A 13,558-nucleotide genomic window follows, 5' to 3' on the forward strand; every position below is an offset into this window, starting at 1 on the left:
GCCAAACCGCAGCCTTTAACAATCGTGCGCGCCCACCCGGCGCCCGGGCAGCCTCGCCGCGGCCGCGACTCACCTCGCGGCCCGCCCGCCCCCGGCGCTGCCCCCGCCCCAGCCCCGCGCTCTGCCAGCTCCAGAGGCCTCGGCCCGGCTCAGCAGCGGCTCCCCAACCCCCCGCCGGGCCGCGAGGATCGGGCGAGGAGGGACCCGCAGGCCAGGGAAGTGCCCGGGTGGCCGAGGGCACCGGGCGGGGCGGCGGGCTCGGCAGCCCGGCCGAGAGCGCCAGCCTGACCGCAGCCCGAGGGCAAAGCTGCAAATAGCCGCGGTTTCCAGCTGGTGCCCGGCCTCCCTCCCAGCCTTCCGGACCTTCGGGATTTTCTCTCCCTTCTTCCTGCCGCCCTCTCCTCTACCCTGTGACCCCTGCCCCGTCCCCGCTGTGCCCCCACCACACTCTGTCAAACTGGGGCCAGGAGACCAGCGCTAAGGTCCAGGGTTCCAGAGGTAGAATAATCACAAAACTTAAGTTAGGACTAACTCAACTCATGCTATGTGCAAGTCACTGTGCTGAACTCTTTAAGGATGGGCATTCATAAAACACTTACCACCACCAGATGAGGGTTGGCTCCAATTTGCAGATGGAGAAATTGAAGCTCAGAGAGGGCCCTTGGGTCCTAAGGTCACTGGGTTTCAACCTGCAGAATGGGAAGCCATCTCCCCTGTCTACAGGTGAATGCTGTTACTCTGCCTCCAGCCATGGACTGCTTGCTCTTGTGGGAAAGTGGAAAGCAGCTGACCAGGGACCGGGGATGCTAGTCAACCAGTAATTCTCAGTGTAACCTAGACCAAGCCCAACCTGCTGGCTTGTGAAATCCAGTGTCAGTTTCCACGTCTGTAAAGTGAAGGGGCCATTCATCTCTGTACGGAAAAACTTGTTAACAAAAGTGGAGAACCAAAGTGGACTGTAAGTTATTAAGTGCCCTGCCCGTGGGAAAGTTGGCTGGGGGCTGTGTAGATTCAGACCCACAAACTAGGGTTGACTAGGTCAGAAGGGGCTGAGCTGGGGAACCTGCATTTTAGCAAATGCAGGGATTCTGAAGCCATCAGGGTTTTGGGGGGGTTGTTTTCATTTTAGCTGCTCTGTGTCTTCATTGTGGTGCCTGGACTCTCTGTTGCTATATGCTGGCTTCGCTAGTTGTGGCACTCAGACTTTTCTTGTTACGGAGATTGGGCTCTAGAGAGCAGATTCAGTAGTCGTGGCGCGGGCTTAGTTGCCCCAAAGCATGTGGGATCTTAGTTGCTTGACCAGGGATCAAACCCGTGTCCCCTGCATTGGAAGTAGGCTTCTCAACCACTGGACCACCAAGGAAGTCCCTAAACTATCAGGTTGGGATTCACCAAGGAGATTCCTGAAAAGGAGAGAAAGTAACGTGGCCTTGCCTAAACCTCCACATTTGCCCTTATAACATCTCTGCCTTCACTGGCCTGGGCGTGGAGTGATTGCATGTTTCTTAAGGACCCACTGTGTGCCAAGCACGCATATATCACAGCCCCACTCTCAGAGCGCTCGTGGCATAATAGAGCAGCGTGGCAGGGCTGTCTTCAGCCCAACTGACCCTGTGGGAGAAATGGAGCCAGACACCTTCGTGCAGGGGGTGAAGCTTCATGCCAGGCTGTACTGCACAATGAGAGAGCGAGGGCCAGGTTCTGCCTGCACTCCCCCGGTCAGCAGCCTCCTCAGCGCAGGACACGACCTGCTCAGCCTCTGACCACGTCCTGTGCAGAGCTGTGAGAGATATGAGTGGGAGACATTGGGAAAGCCCAGGAAAGGGGCCAGTTAATTCTTGCTGGAGTCAGGAAAGAGAAAAACTCTACTGGGGGTGACCACTAAGCAGACCTTTAACAAGTGGGAGTTTACCACGTGGAAAAGGAAGTCCAGGCAGAGAAACAGCTAAGGACAGTGTGTAGGGGCGGGGAATCTTATCCTGTATGGGAACAGGTGGGGAAGCTGTCTGCAGGCAAGAAATGGGCAGACTGAGGACATGGAGCACAGCCTTCTCTCCCCTCCACCTCTTGCTGGCACAAGCAAACTGAATGCAGCTTATCTGCCAACCAGAGTTCTTCTTTCCTAGAGGCTGTGAGATGCTGTTGGGCAGGGACAGTGCCTTATTCATCTTCTGTCGCCCAGTGCCTCACCCAGCGTCTATAATAGTTAATGGGTATTAAATATTTACCATCATGCACTGTGCTAAGTGCCCCACACGCATTATCTAATTTCATCCTCAAACAACTTTGGAAATACGTGCTATTAATAATCTCATTTTACTGATGAGGATTCTACGTAACATGCCTAAGGTCACACAGCTATTTAGTGAGGGCCCTGGGGATGGAATTCACAGCTCTCCGACCACAGGACCCTTGTTCTATATCTGTTGGACTAAGTGGAGAAGGGCTCTGAATTCCATGCTAGGGAGCTTGAACTTTACACCATGGGCAATGGGGAGACACTGGACGGTTGTAAGCAGGGAGAGACGGGTCAGGTTAGGGCTTTGAAAAGACCACTTTGACAGCAGTGGGAAGATATTTTAGAGCTGATGACATTTGAGCAAGAGGCCATTTTTCTGGCAAATCCCAATTCCTCCTTGTATTTTTTTTAAGTCTTGTCTTATCTCTTAGGGCAAGACTTATACGCACAGTACATCATGCAAAATGCTGGACTGGATGAAGCATAAGCTGGAACCAAGATTGCAGGGAGAAATATCAGTAACCTCAGATATGCGGATAAGTAACCTCAGATATGCGGATAACACCACCCTTATGGCAGAAAGCAAAGAGGCACTGAAGAGCCTCTTGATGAAGGTGAAAGAGGAGAATGAAAAAGCTGGCTCAAAACTCAACATTTGGAAAACAAAGACCATGGCATCGGGTCCCATCACTTCACGGCAAATAGATAGGGAAACAATGGAAACAGTGACAGACTTTATTTTCTTGGGTTCCAAAATCATTGCAGATGGTGACTGCAGCCATGAAATTAAAAGATGTTTGTTCCTTGGAAGAAAAGCTATGACAAACTTAGCCAGAGGCATTATTTTGCTGACAAAGGTCTGTCTAGACAAAGCTATGGTTTTACCAGTAATCATATATGGATGTGAGAGTTGGACTATAAAGAAAGCTGAGTGCCAAAAAATTGATCCTTTTGAACTGTGGTATTGGAGAAGACTCTTAAGAGTCCCTTGGACACCAAGGAGACCAAATCAGTCAGTCCTAAAGGAAATCAGTCCTGAATATTCATTGCAAGGACTGATGCTGAAGCTGAAGCTCCAATACTTTGACCACTTGATGTGAAGAACTGACTCACTGGAAAAGACCCTGATGCTGGCTGGGAAAGATTGAAAGCAGGAGGAGAAGGGGATGACAGAGGATGAAATGGTTGGATGGCATCACTGACTTGATGGACATGAGTTTGAGCAAGCTCTGGGAGTTGGTGATGGATAGGGAAGCCTAGCGTGCTGCAGTCATGGAGTCTCAAAGAGTCAGACAGGACTGAGCAACTGAACTAAACTGATCTCTTAGGGCAAGACATGGCGGGGAATGCCAAGGAAGGGGTGCAGTGACAGGAAAGGGAGACTAGTGGTAGAATACTAAGTTCTGGGGAGAGGCCTCTCCTACAGGGGAAGGAAGAAACCAGGCAGTTCCCCCTCTCCATTTCCAAGATGCCAAGGCCCCCTCGGGGCTTCTAGTCAGGAAGCCAAAAGCACTAGGCCCTACACACTGCCCCATTGTGCACCTGCCTCCTGGGGGAATGCGGCCAAAGGTAAGGTGGTGTTGCAACAAAGATCAGCTGCTGGGGGCGGCAGTGGAGGAGGCCTGGTCCCTTCTCTGGGCAGCTCATGATATCACTGGCTTTTCCAGCAAGTGGGGTGGGGAGTTACAGGAAATGGCCTGGGGCATCAGATAAGCTGAAGAAAGAGGCCGAGTAGCTGGAAAGACGGAACAGGTGGAGCTTCCCCCACCTGCTGAGAGGAGCCAGAGAGAGGACCAAGCCTGCTTGAGGCAGTCTTTGGGCTGAGAGGGGTCCCCTAGGGTCCCAAGATGCTGCTCTGCGTCACCTTGCTTCTCCTCCTGGGGCTGTCTGCATGCACTGTGGCAGGTGACAAGGAACTGGCAATCAATGCTGAAGTTGGCTCCTGGGTGGCTGTGACCCTGGAGGTAGGTACCTTTGGGGAAAGCAGGGCATGATAGCAAGAGAGCAGGCTGTACACTGCATGGTAGGGTGTCTGCCTCCCCTCTCTGGGCATGTTCAAGGCTGTTGCCCCTGGCCTGATAGACCTCCAAAGAGATGCAAGCGTATTTTGTTGTTGTTCAGTCGCTCAGTCCTGTCCGACTCTTTACGACCCCATGGACTGCAGCATGTCAGGCTTCCCTGTCCTTCACCATCTCCCAGAGCTTGCTCAAACTCATGTTCATCAAGTTGGTGATGCCATCCAACCATCTCATCCTCTGTCCCCTTCTCCTCCTGCCTTCAATCTTTCCCAGCATCAGGGTCTTTTCCAGTGAGTCAGTTCTTCACATCAGGTAATCAAAGTATTGGAGCTTCAGCTTCAGCATCAGTCCTTCCAATGAATATTCAGGACTGATTTCCTTTAGGATTGACTGATTTGGTCTCCTTGCTGTCCAAGGGACTCTCAAGAGTCTTCTTCAATACCACAGTTCAAAAGGATCAATTTTTGGGCACTCAGCCTTCTTTATAGTCCAACTCTCACATCCATACATGACTACTGGAAAAACCATAGCTTTGACTAGACAGAATTTTGTCAGCAAAATAATGTCTCTGCTTCTTAATATGCTGAGTTTGTCATAGCTTTTCTTCCAAGGAGCAAGCATCTTTTAATTTCATGGCTGCGGTCACCATCTGCAGTGATTTTGGAGCCCAAGAAAATAAAGTCTGTCACTGTTATCTATTTGCCATGAAGTGATGGGACCCAATGCCATGAACTTTGTTTTCAAATGTTGAGTTTTGAGCCAGCTTTTTCATTCTCCTCTTTCACCTTCATCAAGAGGCTCTTCAGTGCCTCTTCACTTTCTGCCATAAGGGTGGTGTTATCTGCATATCTGAGGTTACTGATATTTCTCCCTGCAATCCTGACTCCAGCTTGTGCTTCATCCAGTCTGGCATTTCCCATGATGTACTCTGCATATAAGTTAAGTAAGCAGGGTGACAATATGCAGCCTTGACATACTCCTTTCCCAATTTGGAACCAGTCTATTGTTCCATGTCCGGTTCTAACTGTTGCTTCTTGACCTGCATACAGGTTTCTCAGGAGGCAGATAAGGTGGCCTGGTATTCCCATCTCTTTAAGAATTTCCCACAGTTTGTTGTGATCCACACAGTCAAAGGTTTTAGCGTAGTCAACGAAGCAGAAGTAGATGCTTTTCTGGAATCCTCTTACTTTTTCTATGATCCAATGGATGTTTGCAATTTGATCTCTGGTTCCTCTGCCTTTTCTAAATCCAGCTTAAACATCTGGAAGTTCTCGGTTCACATACTGTTGAAGCCTAACTTGGAAAATTTTGAGCATTACTTTGCTAGCATGTGACATTAGTGTAGTTGTGCGGTAATTTGAACATTCTTTGGAATTGCCTTTCTTGGGATTGGAACGAAAACTTTTTCCAGTCCTATGGCAACTGCTGAGTTTTTCCAAATTTTCTGGCATATTGAGTGCAGCACTTTCACAGCATCATCTTTTAGGATTTGAAATATCTCAACTGGAATTCCATCACCTCCACTAGCTTTGTTCATAGTCCTAAGGCCCACTTGACTTCGCATTGCAGGATGTCTGGCTCTAGGTGAGTGATCACACCATCATGGTTACTGGGTTGTTAAGATTTCTTTTGTATAGTTCTTCTGTTTATTCTTACCACCTCTTCCTAGTATCTTCTTCTGTTAGGTCCATACTGTTTCTGTCCTTTATTTTGCCCATCTTTGTGTGAAATGTTCCCTTGGTATCTCTAATTTTCTTGAAAAGATGTCTAGTCTTTCCCATTCTATTGTTTTCCTCTATTTGCATTGATCACTTAAGAAGCCTTTCTTATCTCTCCTTGCTATTCTCTGGTCTCTGCATTCAGATGGATATATCTTTCCTTTTCTCCTTTGCCCTTTGCTTCTCTTCTTTTCTCGGCTATTTGTAAGGCCTCCTCAGACAACTATTTTGCCTTTTTTTTTGCATTTCTTTTTCTTGGGGATGGTTTTGATCACCGCCTCCTATACAATGTGAACCTCCGTCCATAGTTCTTCAGGCACTCTATCAGATCTAATCCTTTGAATCTATTTGTCACGTCACCTGTATAATTGTAAGGGATTTGATTTATCTCATACCTGAATGGCCTAGTGATATATGGAATTAACAGTATGTGTGTTCATGCTTCATTTAACAAACTTATTTAACATATACATGTTCCTGACACTGTCCTAAATGCCTCATAAATATTAACCCATTTAATCCTCATCTGCACCTTGTGGGAAAGGCACCATTTCTATCCCCATATCACAGATAGGGAAACTGAAGCATAGAAAGGTCAAGCAGTGCGTCCAATATTACACAGCGTCAAAAGCACAACTGTACACCTTGCCCAATGTCTTATTCTGTGTATCTGTGCCTCGGAGGACATTGTCCAGCACATCCTTTCAAGGGGGTCAACTTGGAGTGGGATCACTGTTTTGTCTCATGTGTAGAAACTTATTCCCTGACAAGTAGTGGTTTGATTGCCAGCCTCTCCTACTAAGCTGACCTGAGTGCTGTCACTGGGAAGAAATCTCACAGCTAGAGACACAGCGTCTGTGCCCCACCCCATCTAGTCAGAGAGACAAAGATCCTGGCCTCGGAGGTTCCCATCAGACAGGGGCACGAGGCCAGTGGACTAGAGACACACAGGCAAAGTGCTCAGGGAAAGCCTCCGGGAGGGCAGATGGGACAGGGCTGGGCCTGCTCCCCCTAATCCGGGGACAGTGAGGACACTGGGGCTGCAGGACAAGCCATCAAGTAACAGCTATGCCTGGTGGCTTTCCTTCTGGTGGGCTTCCTTCCTGGTTTGTCTGAACGTGGAAGTGTGTGCCTTTGAGAAGACAGCAGGCTGAGGAGATAAAGGTTCAAGTCTCAGCTTCTCCACCGACTCTGTGTGACCTGGGGACATCAGTTTCCTCACTTGTAAAATGGGAGAGGGGGGGAAAAAGATGGCCCCCAAGGTTTTTTTTCCAGCTCTGACTTGGAGTCTGTGCCCATCAGGGGACATGGCCCAGGCGCTGGGAAGCTGTGTAATAGGGACCACTCTACACGGTTACGTGGGAAACATCATCGATTTCAACCAGTGCCTTGTGGGGCTTTCCATGCTGCAGCTGCATCTGAAGCTTCTTCTTGGCTCACTCTCATTTAACATCCCTCTACTTCCCAAGACACAGAATTTGGGATATAGGAACCATCTCATCTGAATGAGGAATGATGCCTCTGTTAGGGATGATCTGATTTTCTCCCTTGCTCTCAGGACTCCCAGTTAGCCCTGGAGCTGGGGATTTGAGTTAAAGGGGTAAGAAGAGCTTCTGGTCAGGGCAAGAGTCCTTCCTGAGTAAAAGACACCTCCCAACGGGCCCCAGAAACCTAATGGGTGGGAGAAAAGAAAAAAACATTCTGTCCAGCTTGCATTTGAAGACTGCCTTTTACCAAGGCAAAGTGCTTTTCATAAGCTTTTCAGAAATGGGTCCAAATCTCCAAAGACACTTTTCCGGTTCCTGGCCAGGCTAGATGACTCCAGCCTGAGACAGCTGCCCCAGCCATTGATGTCCTGGAGAAGAGACAGACTGGAAGTGACTGAATTAGTCCAAGGCTTAGAAAACAATCCACTCCTGATCCCAAAAGCTGGGATAAGCTGGGAGAGCCGAGGGGGTTTCCACTTCACCCCAGCCAGGTCCCTGCTTGTCCCTGAAGCTTCAGGGCTGCCCCTGGGGAAACTGGGAATGGAAGAGCCCGTGACCCAACCCCGTGTTACTCTAGGGCTCTGGTCACCTGTCTCACCCTTCCTGGAAAAGGAAACCCCATCCTCTTCCCTATTCCCAGACTATCAGAGAAAGGGCCTTTCGTTCACCATCCTGCATCCCATACATGCTGAGCTCCTGTGTGTACCAGGCACTGTGCCAGGTATTGGGGATACAAAGACATGAAGATGGTCTAATGACTGTCACCCACTATCACTTTCTCCACTAGCAAGCATCGCTCAGTCTCAGCAGAGCCAAGCAGGCCCTTCATCAGAGGCTCCAGGGAAGGAGAGGCCGTTGGCCAAGGTCACAAAGGTTAATGGAGAAATGAGAACTTAAATCTATAGTCCTTGGTCCAGAACTTTTACCCCACCAGCTGAAGGATGAGGGACTTCCCTGGTGGCTTAGAGGGTAAAGCATTCACCTGCAATGTGGGAGACCCGGGTTCAATCCCTGAGTTGGGAAGATCCTCTGGGGGAAGATCCCCTGGAGAAGGAAACGGCAACCCACTCCAGTACTCTCGCCTGGAAAATCCCATAGATGGAGGAGCCTAGGAGGCTGCAGTCCATGGGGTCACAAAGAGTCGGACACGACTGAGTGACTTCACTTTGAGCTTAAGGATGAAAATGTCTTTGCCTGAGGGAGTGGCCTCTGCCCCAGGCCACATGCCATGAGAGGCCCAGGTTAAATCCAGGACGATGAGGGGAGTGCCAGAGGGAGAGAGAAGAGCAGGAGTCTAGAGTCAGACTGAGTTTGGATTCTGACTCTACCACTTCCTGTATGACCTTGGACAAGTCACCTAATCACAAACCTGTGTCCCCATCTGTAGATGGATATTTCACATGGTGGTTGTGAAGCGTAAATGAGATTATGCCTGGAGTGTCTGAGCCTTTGAGTTAGATGACCTGGGTTCGAGGCTGGCTTCATCTCACATCCTGACTGGTAATCCCTCTGAGCCTTAGTTTCCATCTGTAAAATGGAGACCCAAATAGTACTTTCTTTATGTGGTTTTGGTAAGGATTGTGTTAATATATGAAAGTGCTTAGGAACACTTTAACGTTAGCCATTTATTACTGCTGTTATTATTTGCAGTATTGTATAAAATGTGAGGAGATCAATGCCAGCGCAGAGCATGGGTTATTGAGATTGTTATTGTTCAGACTGTTTTGTTGTCAGCCTGCCCTCAACTCTAAGGAACTCTCTGCTTCTTCAGGTAGATGTCATCCCCAGCATCCTGCTTCAACTCCGGAACGTGAAGAAGGGGAAAGCCAGCCAGTTCTTTGGGCTAATGGGGAAGCAGGTAGGAGGTGAGTGACAGATGTGGGCGGACACCCAGGGATAAAGGCTTATGGGTGGGTTCTGTTACCCCAAACAGAGGCCCTAACTTAAAGCCCAGGACTCAGCATCCCTTACTCCAGTCCAGTAGTGGTCACTCACGCTATGGAATGGGATACAGTGTCCATATCAATTGTTATCCAAATCAGGACATTTCAGAGAGTGTTAATTATGCCAGGCAACAGGTAAAACCACTCCAGCACCTGGGGAGTGCAGTGACCCTAAGGGTGGGGACAAATATTTTGCACCCTGCTGGTGCCCTTCCTTCAGTACTGTGGAGGTCTATGGAGAGAGGTGGTAGAACTTGAGATCTGCCTCTGATGTGAGTAAACCCAAAGACTAAGCTTTCTGTGAGATTCTGTTTGGTTCAAGTAGAATTATTAAAATGAATCTATGTTCCCTGAGGGCACTCTCGACATGAAATCTGTATCCTGGGAGGACAAAGAGGAAAAAAGTCTGAACAGAGAGCAGTTTTCTTATTGACAACTAAATTTTTAAAAGTGGTTTTTGTGAGGATATGAAAAAACTGGCACTTACATACACTTTAATACACTGTCCATTTGGAGGACATTTTGGCAATATCCATCAAAGTTGGCAACATGCATACCTTCTGACTGATAGGTTCGCTTCAGGAAATCCATCAAATAGAAATGCTATTGCTACATAAGCCCTGAGGTATGTGTGCCAAATAGCAAGAATGTGAAAATAACCTAAAAACTATCAATGGGGGGGGGATAATAAAAATATATTAGACACATCCATGGCCTTTTTTTTTTTTTGGCTGTGCTGAGTCTTGGTTGCAGCACTTGGACTTTTCTAGTTGTAGCATGGGCCTAGTTAGTTACCCTGTACCATGTGGGATCTTAGTTCCCCAACCAGGGCTCGACCCTGAGTCCCCTGGATTGGAAGGTGAATTCTTAACCACTGGACCACCAGGGAAGTCTGGCACATCCATAGCCTTTGTGACCATTGAAGTGGATGAGGCAGATCTGTGGAAAGATAAAGATTTCCAAGATATTGGCTAAGTGGAAAAAGCAAGTTATGTAACAATATATAAGATACGAGCCTACATGTTTAAAAAAATCACTGCATACTTACACACACACACACACACACACACACATGAAAACATAGGGAGAGTTCCAGGATAAATATCAAACTGTCACCAGTGTTTTACATCTAGGATAGAAGTGAAGGTGAGGGAGAGCAAAAGTTAAGGGGGACTTTTACTACACTAAACTCTACCTTACCACTTGATAGTGGGCATTTATTCAGAAACTGCTTTTGTAACTTTAAAAAACACATTTAAAAATAGAGAAAATCTTCCTGCTACATGCACCATAAAATAAAATAGAGAAAATTAACTTGTGACCAAACTTTGGCCTCAGTTTCTTCCACAAAATGAGTTTTGGCCTGGGCCATTTCAGAGATCTCTTTCAAATCCAGAAACCCAGGAAGCAGGAGGTGGGGGTATACGGGAAATATTTACTGAACGCTGTGCTCACTTGTGGTTAAATCTCCTAATATCTCCTTTATCACCAGCAGGGAAACTAAGGTTCACATAGGCTAAGTACTTTCCCAAGGACGCCTGACTAGCACCAGGCAGACTCCACAGTATGCACACTTCCCACTACCCTAAACTGCCTCCTACCCAGATGTATCTGGTGTGGCCCAGTCACACCAGGACAACAGGGGGAGACCAGAGTCCCCAAAGACCCACCAAAGGCATGGATCCCAAAGAGCCATGAGCTGTTTCATCTCACTGGGCCCCCAGGGAAGCAGTGCAACCCTTATTTCTTCTCTTTCCCCTAGGAATACCTCCCATCCAGTCAGAGGGAACAGGTAAGTGTTATCCACACCTTCCCCCCACATGCTCCCTGGGGAAGACCGAGTTGTCAGGGAGGTGAGGGAGATGCTCTGGCCAGGGTGCACAGGCTGGCATTGTTGAGGGTGGGGCCAGAGTGGTTTGGCTGCATAGGCTTCCTGGTTGGTTCCTTGGAGAGGTGGTCTGTGTGCGCCGAGGGAGCAGCTGCAAGGATGAGGAGATGGCGATGAATCCAGTTCTGCCAAAGGTTCAAAATTACCATGGGTCTAAAGCCTAGAGTTGAAGAAACCATCAATCCAGAAGGACCTTAAAACTGAAAACCCTAACCCTGTCTTCATGGCCTGGGCATGGTGCCCTCCTTGGCATACTGCCCTGCACTGTTCTGCTGGGTCACATGGCTGGTGTCCTGAGAGTAAAAACCACCCCACGGGCAGGTAAAAGTCTGCCATCTCCTGTCCCCACAGTTTCTATTAGAGGCGCTTATGAAGTATTTGTGGAAGGAAGGGCAGAAGGGAGGGAAAATGGGAGAGAAAGAGGAAGGAATCAATGAATGAATCAGTGAATGAAGAACCTCAGTTCCTAGAGAAATTACTCTATTCCTGAGTCCCCAGTTCTGGTCCTGTCTTTTTTGGTTCCCAAGACAGTCTTCCTCTGCTTCACTTTCTCTTTTTCTTCTCTGTCTCCTCTCTTCATCACAAGGGTATCAGCGAGAACCAGTGGTCCAGGGGCGAGGAGGAGCAACTACAGAAGGTAGGTGATAGCTTCTCCAGCAGCACACACAGGCACATTCTGCTCCCCACTCTCAGGGCCAGCTGAAGCCACCGAGAATGCTGTGTGGTTCTCCAGACCCTGGAACACGCCCCTTATTCCCTAATTGTTAGAGAGTCTTAGGTATTTTCTGTCTTCAACAACCTAAATAAAGGCAATATCACTCTGGGAGGGGTCATCAGCTGACGCTTTCTGGCCTGGGCCACAACCACAAAGGCGTTCAAGGGGATGTTCAATAAATAAACAAGAAGGTAAGTGAATCAGTAGATAAGTGACTCAGGCTGTAGAAAGATTCAGAGCTCAAGCTAGCAAGCTCAAGAGAAAGGGCATGGGGTGACATAGCTGAGCAGACACCAAGCTCGTCTGCTTCCTTAATCCTGACTCTCCCCCCAGAGCTGCAGACCTGTGGGCCCCTCTCTAGCTTCCCTGATAGAACACCTGCTCCTTCCAACAGAGGCTCTTGGGAATCAAGGTGGGAAAGTTCTCTATATTCCCCCCAAGAGTTTTTCCCAAGTGTTTGAGCCATTTCATTTGAAGGGCCATGGAAGTCACCCCAGTGCCAACATGGAAATGCACATCCCTCCATTCAAAGCGCTGGCAGGAACCTTAGAAATCATCATTTTTCAGGGATGGAAACAATTTGCCCAAAGTCACACGGTGAACTGTTAACAGAGCCAGGACTAAACACCGTCTCCTGCTCCCTAGTCCAGGCACTTCATGGGACCCTCAGAGGGCCATTGGAATTTTAAGTGCTGGATTACCACTCCCTTTCTTTAGAGAGGATTAGTGAGGGTTGGCTCATCCACTATCTAGAGGCATTTATGATTGAAAAACGGAAGCTCTGCCAGATTAACCTGGAATTTGATTGCCCTAAATAACTACAGTTGGAGAAACCTGAATTGGGCAAATGGAGGGCCTTGAGTGGATGACCAGGGAAGGCCTCCAAGGGTGGAGGCGGCAGCAAGGCTCCCCTAACCACTGCTTATGTGCAGCACTCTTCCCAGGCAAAGAGGCTGAGAACCATGGGTCAGAGTGAGAGCCCCCAGCCCCGCCTCCCAGAGGACGAAACCCCTCTCCTTACCTGGACGTGGCAGCCAACCAGCCGACCAGGCCAGCCCGCTGCTCCAGGTCTTCTGTGCTCGTGTGTCCCTCCCACCACGCTGAACTCACTGGGCTCCTCCCAGGACTCTCGGTCTCAAGCAGCAGTCGTGCACAAGTGTGCTGTTGTCACCTCTGAAAACTAGTGAATGACCCCACACACTCGGACCTCACTGCATAGCAGGAGTCGTCCCACTGATACCTTCCTACCCCCGTTTCTCTCAATCCTGTGCCCATAACACAGCAAGTGTTCAATAAACCAATGAAGAGCGAATGATTTCTTCTCTGGTGCAGGGCAGCGGACAGGGATGACCTGGGCTCAACACCCTGCCCAGGGGCCTGGCGTGTCAGCAGCCAGGAGACCTCTTCCAGAGTTGTAAAGGCAAACACTAAATAGCCCCGGTCCTCTGAGGTGGGAAAACGGGCTTGGGACACAGGTAGCCCATGCCTACCCACCATCATAACCTCAAGGACCCAAATCCATGTGTCCTTGGACTTGGAGAATTGGGGCC

The 13,558-nt window shown here is 48.9% G+C and overlaps 1 protein-coding gene across 3 annotated transcripts; it reads left to right on the forward strand.

Annotated features, from left to right (window-relative positions):
- Positions 1-21: 21 nt before the first annotated feature.
- On the forward strand, positions 22-13,320 carry TAC4 (tachykinin precursor 4). Of its 3 annotated transcripts, none has more exons than XM_059878513.1 (5): positions 22-4,203; positions 9,234-9,320; positions 11,168-11,197; positions 11,880-11,930; positions 12,941-13,320. In XM_059878513.1, exons 1-5 carry the CDS (start codon positions 4,087-4,089, stop codon positions 13,190-13,192), a joined length of 537 nt encoding a protein of 178 aa, XP_059734496.1. In that variant the 5' UTR covers positions 22-4,086; the 3' UTR covers positions 13,193-13,320. The 3 variants fall into 3 exon arrangements, with proteins under 3 accessions (XP_059734496.1, XP_024836918.1, XP_059734497.1); XM_024981150.2 differs by having other exon boundaries at positions 12,953-13,320; XM_059878514.1 differs by having other exon boundaries at positions 9,234-9,327; positions 12,941-13,074.
- The last annotated feature ends 238 nt before the right edge of the window (positions 13,321-13,558 follow it).

The sequence above is a fragment of the Bos taurus genome, chromosome 19, assembly GCF_002263795.3.
Source record: "Bos taurus isolate L1 Dominette 01449 registration number 42190680 breed Hereford chromosome 19, ARS-UCD2.0, whole genome shotgun sequence".
Taxonomy (NCBI): Eukaryota; Metazoa; Chordata; class Mammalia; order Artiodactyla; family Bovidae; genus Bos; species Bos taurus.